Below are 19,307 nucleotides of genomic sequence, written 5' to 3'. Positions count from 1 at the left end.
TGTTAATATAGTTTTAATGATGTATTTATATAATAATTACTCTAAATTTTATTTTATTATTTTTCTTAGGTCTCAGAGTTTCTGTCATCACTCTTTTGGGTATTGGAATCCAAGCGTCTGGAGCGAAGTCGTGAAAAAATTGATCGGGTGTCTCTTCTGTTGGCTCCCTTTGAAAAAAAAGATTTTGTAGGCTTGGACCTAGAATCACGAAGTAGCCGTAAGCGATGTGTTGGCAGGATGACAAAGCACCTTGGAGACTTGTCACTTCAAGCAGGAATGCTAGGAGATGCTCTTAGCTACTACAGTTCTGCTGCTGACATTTTGCGCTCAGTAAATGATTGGTTATGGCTGGCTGGAGCTTTTGAAGGCTTGTGTGCTGCATCCGTGGTTGTACTATATCCTGATTTATCACGAAGTGTTCCATTACAACGAAATGCATCACTACAAGAGGGCAGCCCTGGCAAACAAAGGTATGAACTGGTATATATTTAATACTACTGAATATAATCTTTCATTTATTGCTATCATTTTAATCTCTTGATTTTCAAATAGTCCAGTTAATAAGTAACAGTTATATTCGAATAAAGCTAGCTGCAGTTTCTACACTCCAGTTGTACCTGTGTGTGAAATTGCAGACAGGCACCTTAGTTCACCACTGTGGGTTATTTTTGTGTGTGTGTGTGTGTGTGTGTGTGTGTGTGTGTGTGTGTGTGTGTGTGTGTGCGTGCGTGCGTGCGTGCGTGCGTGCGTTTTACTATCTTCTTTTGCTGTTCTTTGTGGATCTCGTTTTAATTTGTATTGCACCATAACCCTCAACATTTCACTCTTGCTTCAGTTTTTCTATTTCCTATTCATCATATATTTATTTATTTGAATTTCACTGATATGGTCCTCTTACTGCTAGTGATTGTTAATAAAACTGAAGATGAGTATTCAGTTCAGTTTAATTTTTATTTAGTTCTGCAGGACTGTAATAATTGGGGTGACCAATTCAAATTCACCTACACAAGTCGGAATATGGCTACCCCTGATCATTTGCAATGACAACTAAAAATATGCCCATTTGCTGTAAGGCTGTTTTCCAGTATACACTTTGTTCCTCTAGGGTAGCTGCCCATTGATCACCCAGTATATTGTGACTTTTTGCAAGGGGCTGAGTGTGGGGGTACTGTCAGGTCTAGGTCTTCTAGCAATATCTTCCTCAATACATCTACATAAGAAAACAAATAATTTAGAATATGAAGTATACACAACACTGTGGACATACATGGTTGTACATGTTGAAACTTTATTACTAAAGTTGACGCCACCTACCCAATCAGGACAGTAATAAGCTAAGTACTAATTGAAACATTTATTTTTGTATTTTGTCAGTGCAGTGTTGTGTGAGCACTTTGACCCCCCCCCCCCCTTTTCTTTCTTCTTCTTCTCCCCCCCTTTTTTTTTTTTTAAGGATTGATAATTTACGAACACATGTGCAAAAAATGGATTGTGATCAGAACAATGAAATAAATATGCCGAACCTACCAGCTTCACCAAGTGACTTTAAACAGGACGTAGCTGATAGTCATGTTTCAAGATGTATTGGACAATAGTCTACCAAAACAGTTAAATGACATCAGATTTTCAGACAGTAGCATGTTAGATTCTAGTCCAGACCATGTGAAACAACTACAGTCACATGTAAGAAATTCAATGCTGAGTGAAAAACCCAAACAGTTAAGTTTACAAGACATTTTTACTACACTAATGTCGTCAATGAAAAAAAAAAATGAAAAACTTGAAAAAAATTAGAATATGAAGTGATAGATGTAAGTTCTCTATGTACAGAAACAGTTTTTGAAATCTCAGAAATAATGAGAACTAATAGCTATGTCAGTGTACCACTCTTGCTAGCAATATCACAGAATTGTTCATAGAAAATCTCAAGAAAGAAAGATGATAATGCTCTTAAAATACAAAATTTGCAGAGTTCTGATATTTTGTGATATTAATGTATATATTAGGCATAAGACCAAACATGTGAAGCATGTATTAGACCTATTAAGATCATTGAACTTCTAATGTCTAAATGACAAACCCACTAGGCTCAGTCCTGCTTAGGTAATATAATATGCAACTTTCAGCTAAATAAAACTGAATTTGTTACTGTAAACCTCAGGATATCAGATCATGCAGATCAAGCTTAGGCACTCCCTAAACAATAAAACAGACAGTCCTTTGATTGAACTGGGAAGTGTAATCAGGCCAGTCAATGAACATAAATTGAATCAGTAAAAAACCAATCTTTAGTTTAATGGCCTCTTTTGTTATGCACAATTGGATGACCATTAATTGTAATAAATTTTCATGGGTAAAAAAAATTATTGGCTGGGTCTAGTGGTAGTATTAAAGAAAAAATACTCATCTTGTTTTTTGTTGATCTCCTTCAATCCATTGCTTGAATTTCTTCTGTCTGGAACTCAGATTCTCTTGTAGGTGTTGACATGTTTCGTGAGTAATGTAGAAGACAAACTGATTTGTATGTAATTTTCATATTTAATAATCCTAGATGCCTTGCTGCCATCAATTTCAATATTCACTCCGTGAAATACATTCCATTTGTACACAACTTGAACAACTTCAATAACTGAGCACAACAGAAAAACTTTACATCCATCCCTCCCGTCCGTCCTTCCTTCCTTCCTTCCAGAAAAACACAACACAACTTGCACACAGTTAACGTCATTCCAAAGTACATAAGTAAAGATATAGTCATACTAAGATCGAAATGTAGAACATTAAATCGAAAATAATTTACAGAAAATGAAATACATTCAGAACAAAATTAGATTTTTGTTAGATGTAATTTTGCTGTTGAATTTTGTACAAATAGTAATTAGCCATATTGAAGAAAATAATACTTATACTATGACAAAAAACTCTAAAGAAAATATTAATGCATTAGGGGTAACATGAGAAAAACAACAACTCAACAATAGGACATTTTAACTTGAATGCAGAAAATAATAAGATAAATGACTTGTTCTCTTATACACTTAACATCCTAAAGTTAATCAATCTTTGAAAAGTTAATACTATTTTGAAAACAATCTTTTCTGCTACTTTCATCATAACTGTAAAATACGATACCACTTGCAATATTGTAGATTAAGATACCAATTTCACTACCAAAAAATGTGATTCCATATCTCAGAAGCAAGTCCTCTGTGCCTTTTTGGCACTACCATGGCTTTCAATACCATTTTATATTGTTAATAGTTCATGAAATACTGTGTGCAGCAGAGACACTACTAAAATGTCAAAGCATTTGATAAAGTTCTATGTGCTAAGCACTGCTCAGTTCCAGGATACTAGTGTGTGTGTGTGTGTGTGTGTGTGTGTGTGTGTGTGTGTGTGTGTGGTAGTAGTAGTAGTTCAAATATAAGTCTGGTATGCTAACATGACACAACTACAATTGGGGATACCACATGGTAAAATATCTCACATAACTAAAAGTTCGTTATGAAAATTTTAAGTTAAAGTCCAGTTGAGGATACCATGTAGTATGTTTAAGCACACAGCTAAGTTCACTATCAATGTGGTTCAACTCATAGTTGAGGATACTATACATAAAGAAAAAAATCTACCGCCACTAACCAGAATCGTCAACCAAATGCTACACCAAGGAATCTCCCAGACTTCCTAAAAATTACTATTGTAAAACCTATCCAGAAGAAAGGTGATAAGGCATCTCATAATAACTTTTGTCCCATGTCACTCATGCGAATCGTATCAAAAATTATAGAATATTGTGTGCACAAACAGATGAAGCAGCATATTGAGCAAAATAATCTATGTAGCTCCTCACAATACAGGATTTGTATAAAAAGTAATGAGAGCTTGTAAATCAAAATTTATCGTAGATATCGCTACAACCACTTAGTACGCTTCCGTGTATGACTCTCGAGAGTCAACAACCCGCTGCATGCAAGATTTCCAAGCTTCAGACATTGCAGTGGACGCTGAGTCTGGGATGGCCTTCAAAGCCCTTGTCGTGGTGGCTTGGACCTCCTCCAGGGTCCCATGACGGTGTCCTTTCAGGGACGTTTTTAGTTTGGGGAATAAAAAAAAATGTATGTCGTGGCCACATCGGAACTGTAGGGGAGCTAGGGAAACATTGGAATCCCTTTCTTGGCAAGGCAGCTGGCCACCATGAAGCATGTGTGACTCGGCGCATTGTCATGATGCGGCTTCCAATTGTCAGTGATGGCTGGCTTCACACGATGGACCGTGGCCTTCGGTCTCTTGACCACTTCACAGTAAAAAGCACCGTTGACAGTTTGGCCTTGGAGCACAAACTCATGATGAACCACACCCCTGACGTCAAAAAACACAATCAGCATGGCTTTCACCTTCAACTTGCTCATGTGAGCCTTTGTTGGACTTGAGGATGCTGCACTTTGTCTCTGGGTTGTACTGAAACACCAAGGTTTTGTATCCAGTGATAACATTATCCAAACAGTCCAGATCAGCCATCTTCAAGGCTCTGGAGGCCATCTTGGCAGGTGTCCATACGTGCTTGCTTTTGAACGTCTGACAATCTTTGGCACCATCTTGGCGCATATCTTCCTCATCAACAATTCTTTGGTGATGATGTTGTGCACTGTCATTTTATCAAGTTTGAGGTCATCTGCTATCATCCTGACACTCATCTGACAGTCGGTGTTCAATAAAACGTGCACACAGTTGACGTTTTTGTCAGTTTTGCTGGTCGACAGGCATCCAGATCGGTCCCCGGCCACAACGCTGTCCCTGCCCACTTCAAAGCTCTTCACCCAATTGAAAACGTGGGCTTTTGACGGGCAATCATCGACGTAGGCTTGCCTGTACATATCCAGTGTTTTTGTACCCGACTTTTCTAGTTTCGCACAAAACTTGATAGTGTAACATTGCTCGATCATGTGCTGCACGTCCAACGACTTTGCAACGTGTCCACTAAACAAGCGATGCTGCCAAGACAAGTTTTCAGCCAGACACCTCCCACCACCAGTCCACCCCCGGGCGAGCGCGCGCTGTGAAGTACAGTCGTGTCAACAAAAAATAGTCTCATTACTTTTTATACAAACCTTGTATGGTTCCAGATCTTATCTTTCCACTGTCAAAACAGTTGAGACTATCAACACAAAAATATATGAGGGTTGGAACTTTAACAGTGGTAACTATTTATTTTCAGCTCGTACAAAATAGATTTGTGTTTCAAAGTTTTACTGACCTTCAAAGTAGTCACCAATATTGTGTATAATCCGTTGCTAGCAATGTGGAAGTCGTAGGATACTCATAGAGCAGTGCCAGTTGTGTTGACAATTCGAGTGGCGTGGTCTATTGCCCGACTAATTTGTAGCAGTTCTGTAGCGAATGCCGTGAAGTGTTCCCTTCAGTTTAGAAATAGAGTTTAACTCACGGGGGCTTAAGTCAGGGGAGTGCATTAGGTGGTATAGCACTTGGCAGCCTCATCAGTCAAACAAGCAGTTTGCTCTTTACAAGTTTGAGCATTGTCCTGCAGAATGATTGTCAGCTCCTGCAGAAAGTGTCATCACTTCCGTCTCTATGCTGTTAATTTTTGGAACACAACCTACAGCGTTGGTGATCCAGGTTTGAGCTAATGATTGCGGTTCACGTGCGGTCCCTTCTCTCTGAACTGGAATCCTACCCTTTACCACCTCTACTTGGAGTGCGTTCAAGTACGCCTCCATGGTGTACACCTCAGTCGCAGCTTGCTCGGGACCTTTCACATGGCCCTAAGGACCCGGTTAATTCTGCGGCTCTCCGCTGTCATTTCCTCTTGATTCTTGGCATGTTCCGGGGCTCTGAAGTGGTTTACACCGACGGCTCGATGGCTGATGGTTGTGTTGGCTTTGCTTAAATTTACGGTGGCTATATTGAACAGCATTCCTTACCCAACGGCTGCAGAGTATTCATTGCAGAGCTGGTAGCCATTTCTTGTGCACTTCAGTATCTCCATTCATGCCCTGGGGAGTCTTTTTTTTATGTGCTGACTCCTTAATTAGCCTGAAAACTATTGACCAGTGCTGCCCTTGTCTTCCTTTGGTGTTGTCCATCCAGGAGTCCATATATGTCCTGGAAGGATCCAGTCATTCAGTGGTGTTCGCTTGAACCCTTGGTCATGTCTGAATCCCCGGAAATGAATTTGCTGACAGGCTGGCCAAACAAGCTACACCCAAACCACTTCTGGAGATTGGCATCCTCACAATTGACCTGCGTTCGTTATTATGCTTCAAGGTTTTTCAGCTTTGGGATACGGAATGGCAAAATATCAGTACGTGCAACAAACTGCAAGCCATTAAGGGGACCACAAACGTGTGGAAGTCCTCGATGAGGGCCTCTCACATGGACCCCGTGGTTCTCAGTCGGCTCCGCATTGGCCATGCCTAGGCAACCCATGGCTACATCCTGCACTGTGAAGACCCACCTCAGTGTTGGTGCGGCGCCCGGTTGACAGTGGCCCATATTCTTCTGCTCTGTCCTCCTTTGGCTGCCCTGCGACTTCATCTTTGGTTGCCAGACTCATTATGATTGATTTTAGCAGACAACACCTCATCGGCTGGTTTGGTTTTACATTTCATCCGTGAGGGTGGGTTTTATCATTTGATCTGAGTTTTAGTGCATGTCCTTTGTCCCTCTGTGTCCTCCACCCTAGTGCTTTTAGGTTGGAGGTTTTAATGTGTTGCAGGGTTGCTGGCTTTTCCTTTTTATTTTCGTAGTCGGTCAGCCACTGTAATCTGCTTCCTTGTTTTACTCTTTCCTAACTGTTTCTTGCATCTCCCTGTTGTTTTCTTGTCTTCTTTTGTTCCTTTTAGTGTTCATTACCTTTTCTTCGTTCTTTGCCCACATGGCACCTTACTAAGGCTACTGGCAGCTTTACTCCTCCCTGGTGACCTTTGAAGAACAAGATTTCCCAGTTGTGATGACCAGGTGGACTATATCACCGATGTTATCCTTACTGCTGCAGGATGTTCCATTCCTGGTACGTACTCTTTACCAGTTTGTGTCCCCGTCCCTTGGTGGACTGGGGCATGCCACAATGCCATTCGAGCACGGAGACGTGCTCTTTGTGTTTTTAACCGTCATCCTACAGTGACAAACTGCCTTCATTATAAACAGATACATGCAAAGTGTCATCACCTTCTTTGGGATAGCAAACGAGCTAGCTGGATTTCATTCACTAGTTCTTTTAACAATTCCATCCCTTCCTCTGTCGTGTGGGCCAACCTCTGATGGCTGTCTGGGACCAAGATCCATTCACCTATTTCTAGCCTCACAGTAGCAGATGATGTTATCGTGGACCCTATTGCTATCTCCAACACCTTGGGCCACCAAGTTACGGAAGTTTCTAGCTCTTCCTACTGTCACCCTGCCTTCCTCCATCAGTAACGAGTGGAGGAGGCTTGTCCGATACCCTTCTCTTCTCCAAATCGTGAGCGCAACAATGCCGCCTTTACTATGAGGGAGCTCGATCATACTCACAGTTCATCCCGATCCTCCTCCCCAGGGTCGGACGCCATCCACAGTCAGATGTTGCCGCACCTTTCTTTTGCGGGCAAGCACTTTCTGCTTAACATGTACAACCTCATCTGGACAGAGGGCACATTTCCCGGACACTAGCATGAAGCCACCATCGGACCCATACATAAGCCTGGTAAGGACAAACACCTTCCTTCTAGCTACTGCCCCATCTCTCTTGCCAGCTGCATTTGCAAGGTGATGGAACGCGTGATTTATGCGTGGCTGGTATGGTGGCTCAAGTCTTGCAATTTACTGACGAATGCACAGTGTCAGGGTGTATACTACCCAGGAGATCTGGGAATTTTTTCATTCGGGAGAAAACCGTGAAATACCCGGGAATTTTTTAGAATTTTGTAATTATTTTTGTTTTGTTTTTGTTTTCAGTTAATTTTTTGTAATTTTGACTGGTAAGAAATAATACTCCAACAAAGGATATTACTGCATCCCGCTACAGCAATACTGCAACAATAAAACATGAATGAGAGGAAAAAACTAAAATAAAATTTAAGTTGCAAAGGAAATGCGCCATGTACACAACAAAACACAGTGCTCATAGAAGCATCGGTCAGTAGCAAAATGTGTAAAAATGCTTTAGGAAGATTACGCAATGCTTCATAACAACAAATTGCCTCTGATGAGCATGACGTCGTAACTGTTTACATTAGATTCGTGTGAGCAGTTGCGGGCAGGCCCATGCCCATGCGCATGCGCAGTTGAGTCGCACATGTACCTTCTCCTGCTTCTGGCTACAAAAGTGTGGCTGTTAGCTGTATAAGCAAGCAGCAAGCAGCAAGATGCTACCCAGAAAAATTTTACTGGCGCGCGCAAGTTGCCATATTCACTGGGAGCAAACCGGGGTATCTGCCCCAGGAGGCAATTTCAGTCAAGCATTAATCACCCTACAGAACAATGAAGGTATTTTTGTTGATCTGCTAAAGAAATATGGCTTTATTAATCTTTTCGGCTGAGGCAGTCAGTTTTCTTTGAAACAAATTGTTTAATTCCACACTATTGGCTATTTTCAACTGTTCGCTGCATTTCAAAAGAGCATGTTTTCATCTTGTAGCACGTATGGCATTATGCCATAATAAAGAACCAAAAATGAGATAATACAGTACTGGTACTCCAAGAAAATTTACAACCGAATCTGGACATACGAATGTGCTCTTTAAGCCGAATTATGCATTTTAGTATGGTTCACGAAATTCCTCTGATGTCTTGTTTCTTTTATGACATAATGTAAGATCTTTTAATGTTTTACTTGTATGAACATACGGGCTTCGTGTGTCATCGTATCTGCGCAAGCATGGTGACACCTGTTATCTGGCGCTCTTTGGCAACTGTTGAAACGAACCTCTTTCTAACAAGTCGTGGGAAAGTATTGCGAATGATTGATTGAAAAGCATTACTTTCAAAGTAAATTTCCTTTTACGCAAGATGAACTAAGTGCAAGAATGTGCGATGAATTTCACAAATAACAGAGCATTTGACTTTCATTTGAAAATCAACTATTTGAGGATGACCATTTAGAAAAATTTTCGAGCCCAAAAGATCAGACATTTATGTCGGTATTATAAATTTTACTGGCACATTTGTGTGATGTATTTTAAAGTGTAACAGAAGCAAAAAAGATCAACATTATATGTGAAAGTTTAGCTTCTCTTGCAGCTTAAGTCATCAAGACCAATATTATATGTGAAAGCTCTGCTTTTCTTGTAGCAACACTGTATATTAATTTACACCATTAACTTTTCCTATTTGTGTGTACCCGCTACTTAACAGTGATAATGCTATTGGCTGACTGCATCGCGTATCCTAAGCTCTGAATATCCCCTGTATCGGGTGGCGAGATCACGTGACATGAGGTATGACTGGCTTACAAAAGCGCACCGCAGTCTTGATTTCAAAGCTTCGGAAAATAACATGTGGTGCTTCGGAAAATAGCCTGTGGTGCTTCGGAAAATAACACGTGGTGTTTGGTGGAATTTGAATTTATGCTTCCGTAATACGAAAATAAGCATAGTACATTATCTTTTTTTTTTCTGAGTTTCATTTTCTAAAGGGCTGAGAAATTCTACGCCGGTGTATAAAACCGTAACCATTCAAAGGATTTATAAGTTTTACAGTTCTGAGGAAAACTATGTCACTTAACACGGAAAAAGTATATTTTCACCCGGGAGAAAGTATGCTTTTAATTGGGAACTCCGGGAAAAATCTGGGAATTTGTTTTCCTTGTGTGCGTATAAACCCTGAGTGTGGATTTAGAGTGCGGCATTTTATAGTAGACCATCTCGTTACTTTGTCCACCCATGTTATGAATGGTTTTCTGTGAAAATCCCAGACTGTGGCTGTGTTTTTCGATTTGGAGAAGGCCTATGACACATGCTGGAGAACTGGTATCCTCCGTACTCTTTACATGTGGAGCTTCCGTCGCCACCTGCCCTCCTTCCTTCAGGCTTTTATAAAAGATAGAGTTTTCTGGGTGCGTTTGGGTTGTGCCCTATCGGACACCTTTATCCAGGAAAATGGTGTGCCTCAGGGTTCCGTCCTGAGTGCCGTCCTCTTTTTTTCTATCGCCATTAACCCTATCATGGCCTGTCTCCCACCGGGCATCTCTGGCTCTCTTTTTGTTGATGATTTTGCCAGCTATTAGAGTTTTCCATGAACCTGTCTCACTGAGTGGCGTCTTCAGTGGTGTCTTGATGGTCTTTATTTTACTCCTGGAGCATAGACAATGGCTTTTGTTTTTATACTTACAAAACTGTCTGTATGGATTTCTGGCTACACAAGTTTTTCTCCCACCATATTTACATTTTGGACCTGTTGCCCTTCTGTTCATTGAAACTACGAAATTTCTGGGTCTCATTCCCGATAGGAAAATCTCTTGGTCCTCTCGTGTCTCTTACCTGGAGCGATTGTGTGAGACCCAACTCGCGTTATTTGTTCATGAGACCCAGAAAATATTAGATACAGGCTCCCAGGTAGATGCTATTTTTCTTGACTTCCGGAAGGCGTTCGATACAGTTCCGCACTGTCGCCTGATAAACAAAGTAAGAGCCTACGGAATATCAGACCAGCTGTATGGCTGGATTGAAGAGTTTTTAGCAAACAGAACACAGCATGTTGTTATCAATGGAGAGACATCTACAGACGTTAAAATAACCTCTGGCGTGCCACAGGGGAGTGTTATGGGACCATTGCTTTTCACAATATATATAAATGACCTAGTAGATAGTGTCGGAAGTTCCATGCGGCTTTTCACGGATGATGCTGTAGTATACAGGGAAGTTGCAGCATTAGAAAATTGTAGCGAAATGCAGGAAGATCTGCAGTGGATAGGCACTTGGTGCAGGGAGTGGCAATTGTCCCTTAACATAGACAAATGTAATTTATTGCGAATACGTAGAAAGGAGGATCCTTTATTTTATGATTATATGATAGCGGAACAAACACTGGTGGCAGTTACTTCTGTAAAATATCTGGGAGTATGCGTGCGGAACGATTTGAAGTGGAATGATCATATAAAATTAATTGTTGGTAAGGCGGGTGCCAGGTTGAGATTCATTGGGAGAGTGCTTAGAAAATGTAGTCCATCAACAAAGGAGGTGGCTTACAAAACACTTGTTCGACCTATACTTGAGTATTGCTCATCAGTGTGGGATCCGTACCAGATCGGGTTGACGGAGGAGATAGAGAAGATCCAAAGAAGAGCGGCGCGTTTCATCACAGGGTTATTTGGTAACCGTGATAGCGTTACGGAGATGTTTAGCAAACTCAAGTGGCAGACTCTGGAAGAGAGGCGCTCTGCATCGCGGTGTAGCTTGCTCGCCAGGTTTCGAGAGGGTGCGTTTCTGGATGAGGTATCGAGTATATTGCTTCCCCCTACTTATACCTCCCGAGGAGATCACGAATGTAAAATTAGAGAGATTAGAGTGCGCACGGAGGCTTTCAGACAGTTGTTCTTCCCGCGAACTATACGCGACTGGAACAGGAAAGGGAGGTAATGACAGTGGCACATAAAGTGCCCTCCGCCACACACCGTTGGGTGGCTTGCGGAGTATGAATGTAGATGTAGATGTAGCCCGCTGTACGCGGTTCCTCAGTGTTCTAGGTGTCCTCAATGGTACTTACTGGGGTGCCGATCAAACCACCCTCCTCTGTTTGTACCAGTCCCTTGTCCGTTTGAAACTTGATTATGGGTGCTTTGTTAATGCATCTGCATGCCCATCCTTCTTACGCCACCTCAACACTATCCACCATCGTGCCATCCGGTTGGCCATGGGCCCCTTTTACACCAGCCCGGTTGAGAGTCTGTATGCTGAAGCTACTGAACTACCACTGCCCTACTGCTGTGACTTTCTCCTCAGCAGGTATGCATGCCATTTGTCTGCCATGCATGGCCACCCTCCTATGCCTCCTTCATTGATGATTCCTTTGATCATCAGTATGAGCTCGTCCTTCTTCTCTGTTACCTCCTGGAGTCCACTTTCGGCACTTGCTACAGTGGCTTAAGTTCGCACTGCGTGCACCTTTCTTGGTGGGTGTGAACCCTTCGCCACCTTGGCTTCGTGAAGTGGCCCATGTTAACCTTGGCCTTCATTCGCTTCCTAAGGACACTACTACAGCCTCGGTCTATCGCCTTCAGTTTCACGAACTTCACATGGAACTTCGCCACAGTACCTTTGTATACACTGATGGCTCTCGGACTGGCTGTGGGGTCAGGTGTGCCTTCATCATTTGTACCCATGTGTTTAGATATCGGCTTCCGGCACACTGTTCAGTATTTACAGCCGAGCTCTTCACCCTGTATCAGGCCACGGAGTACATCCAGCGACACAGACTTTTCAAATGTGTCTTCTGCTCAGACTCACTCATCGCCCTTAAAAGTCTGTGCACTGTACACTACTCATCCCTTAGTGCAGCGAGTCCGGGAAAACTGTCACTTGCTCACTCTTGGTGGAGTCACTGTGATGTTTCTGTGGGTTCCTGGTCATGTCGGTCTGCGAGGAAACAAGGCTGCTACCGAAGCTGCGATCCTAGCACCTCAGCCCGCAAGTACCTATATTCCCTCCGATGATCTATGTATCGCTGTCTGTCAGGAGGTGGTGTTCCTTTGGCATTGCCAATGGTCCTCCCTTCACAGGAATAAGCTCCGGATTATTAAACCTCTCCCAGTGACTTGGACGACCTTCTCTCGGCCCTCCCACTGGGAGGAGGTTATTTTAACTCAGCTGCGTAATGGGCACTGCCTTTTTAGTCATTGTCATTTGCTAAGTGGCGCTACCCCACCACTTTGTACACACTGTGCCCAAGTTTTAACCGTCTGCCACTTTCTGATGGAATGTCCATTTTTTGACCTTTTACATTCCCGTTTGAGTTTACCGCCTGAGTTATCGGCCGTTTTAGCAAATGATACACAGACTGTTGACTGCGTTTTACTTTTTATATGCCAAGGCAATATGGCAAAGGCCTTTTAATTTTTTAGTTTTGGATCTCCGTTTGTGTCTGTTGTCATTTTTAGCCCTTTTTCCATGTGCCTGTTTTTAGCTGTCTTCTGTTATGTCGGTTGGGATTGACATATAGTCGTTTTTTAACTCCTCACTGTCTTTGAGTTCTATAGTTTTGACTTGGGCGTGTATGACCCCAGTTGTTTGTGCATCCTCAAACAAAACAAAACAAAACAAAACAAAACAAAACAAGACTTCCACAGGGTACAACATTATTCTTAACTCTAAATCACTCATTTCCAGTCATTCACTGTCCAGGTATCACTCTCTATACCACTTAGTATCGTTTAGCACAGACTAAAGAAATGTATGGCTTATGAGAACTGCTCAACCATTGTGCCTCATTCTTTTTAAATCCCTACACACAGTCATTGTGCTAGATGGACTGCTGGTAACACTTTGTAATTCACTAGTGATCTCTTCCACCGATTTCATGTTATTTTCTGTAACCACCCTCCACAGTGCTCAACAGTCGCTGTCTGCCAGTACATGATGTCTGCCTTGTCTTGCCTGTAGTTGTTCCTTTGCATTTCCACTTCACAGTCACATCGCCAAGTCACCTTTGCCAGTTTTAGAACATTTAAATGTTGAAATATCCCTGGTGGATTTGTTATATGCACAACATCCTATGATTAGTCCACATTTGAAGCCACTGGACTCTCCTGACCAACCCATTCTGCTTTTACTTCATCTCTACTGACAACACAACACTCCCTTCATCCTTTTATGCTGGCAGGTCTGCATTAGTGGTTAATTCTGCATTACATAGGGGTGTTCTGATAGTGTATCTGAGCTGAAGTTCAGAGGCATGTTATGTGTGTCAAGTGTGTTTTCATTAACCAAGTTTTTAGAGCAAGCAAAAATAAATGTTTTTGTTACATAAATTTTAAATGCTTGTAGCTACAGTTCAACTCCAATAACATTCAGATTTAAAAGTCCAATAGTGTTAGTTTTCAAAATTCACATGTCTGTCATACTGTCTTCGAATTCATTGGACAAATAGAAGATTTCTTACCCATTTTTTTTTCCGTAATGGGCTTATTTTGACAATAATCAAAAGGTAATGCACTGAAAAATGCTCTGCTGTATATCAAAATGGCAACCCCCGGAAGAGGACATGCAACATATGTAAAATTCATTGTAAGTGTACTACATGTTGGGATATGCAACTGATAAGTGTTTCACCCCAACCACATGAGGAATAATGCCATCTACCATATTTAAGGATATATTATGCTGCAGTGCTCTCATTCAGATAAACATTAAAGTGTTGTTTGTTTGTGGTAAAAATCATATTGTGCTTAGTGTAAAGAAGGGAACGTGTACCGGCATGTCAGAATTAAATGGTGACAGGATCATGGCCTATTTAGACTATAGCTTATCATCCTCTAATATTGATGTTTACAATTGTGTGCAATCCCATGACAGTCATGCAGATAAGGGCCATAGTCCAAGCAGTGTCAGATTTTAGTAGCCCCTCATGACTAGTGCCCAAGAAGGCAGAGACATTATTAACATCAGCATGTAGTATCATACAACCACATCACATAAGCTGAGTCATGAAATGCTCTTGTTTGCTGCAAGACAAATATTCACACTGGTCTTCTCATGACATTTGAAGCAGTACTGTCTTCATAGCAACTCTTGTGTCTTCCCTTGACATGGCAGCAGAGACCACATCAACAGTGGTGCACCCAGTGAAAACAGTGGACATGGGAGTGGTGTAACCTCACCTTTCTCTCTGAATCCCTGTGCCTTAATGGATGTATCCATGTATGGATGAGGAAAACAAACATTGTCATATTGCATTTGCCATTGACATAAGGGCCAAGCATCTTGTGTGATGGTATGGGATGCCCTTGTGTACACAACACATTGCATTCTGTTAGGCATAGGTGGTTATTTGGACTGCAGCTATTACATTTCAGATATGTCAAGGCCAATGGCTGTGCTCCATCATAGATATGTTCATGACACAAGACTATACATTGCTCCTGCTATCCTGACCTATCTCAGTACAGAGGATTTTCAGGTGTTGCTCTGTCCAACACAATCTCCTGATACCTCATCCATTGAAAACATCTGGTCGTGGGTTGTCGACAAACTGACATGGTACAGCTCACCAGCCAGTGCAGTTGATAAACTGTGGCACACAACTGAAGCAGCACAGAGTTACATTGCTGCTAGCTGTGCTGCATGCTACGCAGAGTAGTGATTAGGAACATGAGCTGGTGTGCTGTGGGCCGCCAGTCCAAATTTAACCACCAGCAAACATGTGTTACTTAGTGTTTATCATTTCTAAACGGTTCTCAAAATTTCTTTTGTTTGTAATGTTTGCATGTTCTGGAATATTCAGAATTTGTATAAATAGCAGCACTCTGTGTCCAAGAGACAGTTCAATACTGCCTGCACATTTATGTCCATAATAAACAAGTGTTCTATGATAAGTGTTGTACTACATTGATGGCACAGGATTTGCATTTGGTCTTCATTGCGGTTACAATGTGGCAGTACTCCTATATCTCTCACCCTAGATTGGTTCAAATCAATACCCAGCTGGGACGGAGCTGTTGTTACTGTCAGATGCGATAGGTGCTAAATTTTGCACCCTGTACACCCCCATATCACCTCCAAATTAATTCTTGTATTGTTCCTGCTGTACTCTACATATGCAAATAAGTAAAATTTTATTTTCTATCCTTCTTCGTATCACAATGTTAATTGCCAGCAGTGTACCTACTACTTCTATAGATATTTCTACTGTAATGAAGAAAGCTTCCATACTGTATTATTTATTTATGGTAGTTTTCTTAAATGTTTCTCATTGCTGTATTGCAGATCGAATTCTTTGTATAGTAATTCATTGCCCAATGGTATTACACCACCTGAAATGCAACAAGATATTCAGAATGTGCTACCACAAGAGGAAATTCCAAAGCGTTACAGAGAGGCTATCATTCATTACAGCAAGGTACAGTGTGTTTTAATGTTGTTATTCAGTGTAAAACTGTGTGTAAATTGAAAGCACTTCACAAACAGTGGTTATGAATATGGATTCTGTAACCTTATAAGAGAAGGAAAGTTGCTACTCACCATATAGAGGAGATGCAGTGTGGTTTCAGTTGCATGAGACTGCAGTCCTGTGTGTGAGTTGGTGTTTGCGTTTGTGCGTGCGTGCGTGCATGCGTGTGTGAGAGAGAGAGAGAGAGAGAGAGAGAGAGAGAGAGAGAGAGAGAGAGAGAGAGAAAGGGGGGGGGGGAGGCACACACGCGTGCACCTGTGTGTGTCTATTGTGGACGAAGGCCGTAGTGGTTGAAAGCTTTAATTGTGAGAGTCTTTTTGTTGTACATATCTGCGGCTCAGCATATCCGCTATATCGTGAGTAGCAACATCCCTTCTCGTATATTGTTACATTCCATCCTGGATTTTCCATTGTTTGATTTTGCAACCTTGATATGTATTTCAGTTGTACGGTAGCTAATAATATCTATAGCATTTTTGATAGGCATATTTACAAGGACCAATGAAATGAGTGATTACCATACTCAACATCTGCGACAATTATAATGCTCTGGCAGCACAAAACTTAAAAATGTTGAGTGCATCTTAATTGGAAAAAAAATGTTCCTTCTCATGAAGGTGAAGTGGGTGACATTATAATTTTGATGGTAGCCCACATAGAATCTACATTCAAGGGTAGCTTTTGCCAAACATAGGGCATTGTTTGATGTTTGGATTAGTTTATGTATGGAGAGAAACTGGGTTGTCAAAGAACAGTATGTGATAGGTTTATGATGTTGTGTGTCATAAATTTGTGATACAAAATGAAAGTCTAAGAGGGATTAACAAAAGGCAAATTTATATCTTATCATAAATAATGGGAGGAGATGAATGCAGGTAAGAACTTCGTGAACTTTCCATGTAAAAACTGGGGAAAGGTGGGAGGGAGAAAAGCCGAGAAAACCATTCGCAAAATATGAAGTATACACTAATTGTGACTTCACTGGAAGTATTACATTTATGCTGTCCTGATTCCAAGACTAGCCCAAATTTAGTACAGTAGTTCAAACTAGGGGATCTTCCTCTAGTATACATTTTAATTGTTACGGTGTAAGTTTGTTATTTTAATTGTGCTTTCAGTATAATTTGGTTGGCACCCTTAAACAAGGCACTGAAATTTATGCTTTGCTACATTAAGATCATTTTCTTGTTGTTAACATGGGTGATTGTATACTGTTGTTGTTGTTCGGTTTTGTGGTATATGGTGTTTATGTTCCACTGAATCAGAAAGAGTAAATGTCTGTCACAGCATTTGTGAGAACAGAAGGGTATTTTTTGTTGAAGTTAATGTTGGTATTTCATATACTATTTCCATTTTGTATTTGTAGTGGACTTTGGTTTTCTGTGACACATAGCAGGCGTTTTGAAACTAGTTGTGTAAGATTCTTGTCGTAACTAGCAATTTAAACCATTTCACTTTCCTCCTAGGCATATACTCAACCTTTGATACAGCATGATTTTTACCAATATATTTATGAATAATTAAGTTCTTTCACTTTTAAGAAATCCTCATAACATACCGATTTCTCACTTCCACAGAATCTGTTAATATATGTTAGCTTCTCTTTTTCTTTAATCATTAATTTCATGGTTTTATCCAAGCAAATTAGGCTTCAGATTTGAGTTACTTGAGATTATTATTTATTGCTTATTTTCTTTGTTTTTAAATTTCTATTAAATATGAATTTTAAGTTATGTCTGTAACATTCATCAGTTCTGCCACCAGTTTTTCTGATTTTGGCAACAAGGTAGTGCCATGAGCAAATAATAGGAAATGACATTATTATATATATTTACAGCTTTGTTATTGCATTTGAGAAGTCATAACTTTATCTTGACAAAGTGCCATAAAAAAGAAAAAGGAAAAAAAAAAGAAAAAAATCCACCCACCATCTACACTTCAAGAATTAAGGGAAATCAATTTCCTTGGAGTCTATCCTGAGTCTTGGACATCATATAACACATTAGTCTCCAGATACGTGTATTCAAGACAACTGATCTTCCTGCATTCTTCGTGAATCATTCTGCCAGTTGTCTCTCTATTCTCCAACTTAATTTTCTATAAAGTAATTCCTCAATTTGTCTTATGCTAATCTGTGATTATTTCCAGTTCAAAGAAAATTTTTAAGTTGCTGTAATTCTTATGGTATTCTTTCTCAAAATTCTCTACATCTCACTCATATGCAGTAGCACCACATAACCATAACTATTGTCTTGTAAAATGACAAATTTGTTTCTTTTCCAGTTTCACGTTTAGGTATGTTTGAATATACTAAGTGTATTCCAGCATCAGTGTGCAGTGGAATGTATTTCACAGTCATAAAGATGAAAACTGGGTACCTGCTTCAGAATTTGCCATGTAATTGCACTATGTAATTAAAACTGTAATTCCAGATAAAGTTCTTTCTCTCCTTCTCTTGTCTCTCCCCAGGTACATACCACTTTGAATTACGAGGAGGGTGAGGATGCAAAAGGTCATTTTCCTAAGCTGAAAAAAGAGTGGTGGCTTGAAAGCCAATCAAATGATTGAGCTCAAGTGTCATACTCCATTCAAACAGCTGGTAACAAGTTTTAAAATGACAAGGAGCACCATCAGAAATAGTGATGATCTTCTCTGCCTCTGGTTGCAGTTGATGAATTTTGCGCATTACTAGCAAAGCATGTGCTGAGTCACACCCTGCGTCATCACTTATAACTGCAACACTAGTGGTCTTATTTTGAAAATATGTCAATTCTGTGAAAATTTAAATCAGGTCATTATTCCAATGATACCCTTGTACTTGTGGGAGAGCTACTGACCAGTTCTCAGCAAAATCACTGTGAAACAACACTTAACATAGTTCTCCAGCCTATACACACCCTTTCACTTCTGAAATGTGTTGTTGCAATTTCTTCAGATGCTGGTGTGTTACTGCTTTCACTGACCATTTACCAAGTTCATCAATGGAACTGTCAGAGGCAACAGTTTTCTTAATTAGTTTATTTCCTTCCCATGTTGCATATATAATTTCTGCAGAGTTATATGCTACATCTTCCAGTCAAAGTGTCTGTAAATACAGTCCTCCCTTTCCAGGGAGTCACCACATTCTTGAAACAAACAAGTCTCTCTCTTTACATCACAGACTACTAATGACTTCACATGCCCAACCAAGATGTCATATGTCATGTGCCCCA

The 19,307-nt window shown here is 40.7% G+C and overlaps 1 protein-coding gene across 4 annotated transcripts in view; it reads left to right on the top strand.

Annotated features, from left to right (window-relative positions):
- LOC126236343 (protein brunelleschi) overlaps positions 1-19,307 on the top strand; it is a 253,243-nt gene that overhangs the window by 68,150 nt on the left and 165,786 nt on the right. For all 4 annotated transcript variants that reach the window (XM_049945571.1, XM_049945572.1, XM_049945574.1 and 1 more), the window contains 2 exons: positions 70-470; positions 15,912-16,044. In XM_049945571.1, the coding sequence (XP_049801528.1) occupies positions 70-470; positions 15,912-16,044 (534 nt within the window). The remainder of the gene's footprint in view (positions 1-69; positions 471-15,911; positions 16,045-19,307) is intronic.

The sequence above is a fragment of the Schistocerca nitens genome, chromosome 2, assembly GCF_023898315.1.
Source record: "Schistocerca nitens isolate TAMUIC-IGC-003100 chromosome 2, iqSchNite1.1, whole genome shotgun sequence".
Taxonomy (NCBI): Eukaryota; Metazoa; Arthropoda; class Insecta; order Orthoptera; family Acrididae; genus Schistocerca; species Schistocerca nitens.
The sequence above is the reverse complement of the archived record's forward strand: the minus strand, read 5'-3'. Positions and strand labels throughout refer to the sequence as shown.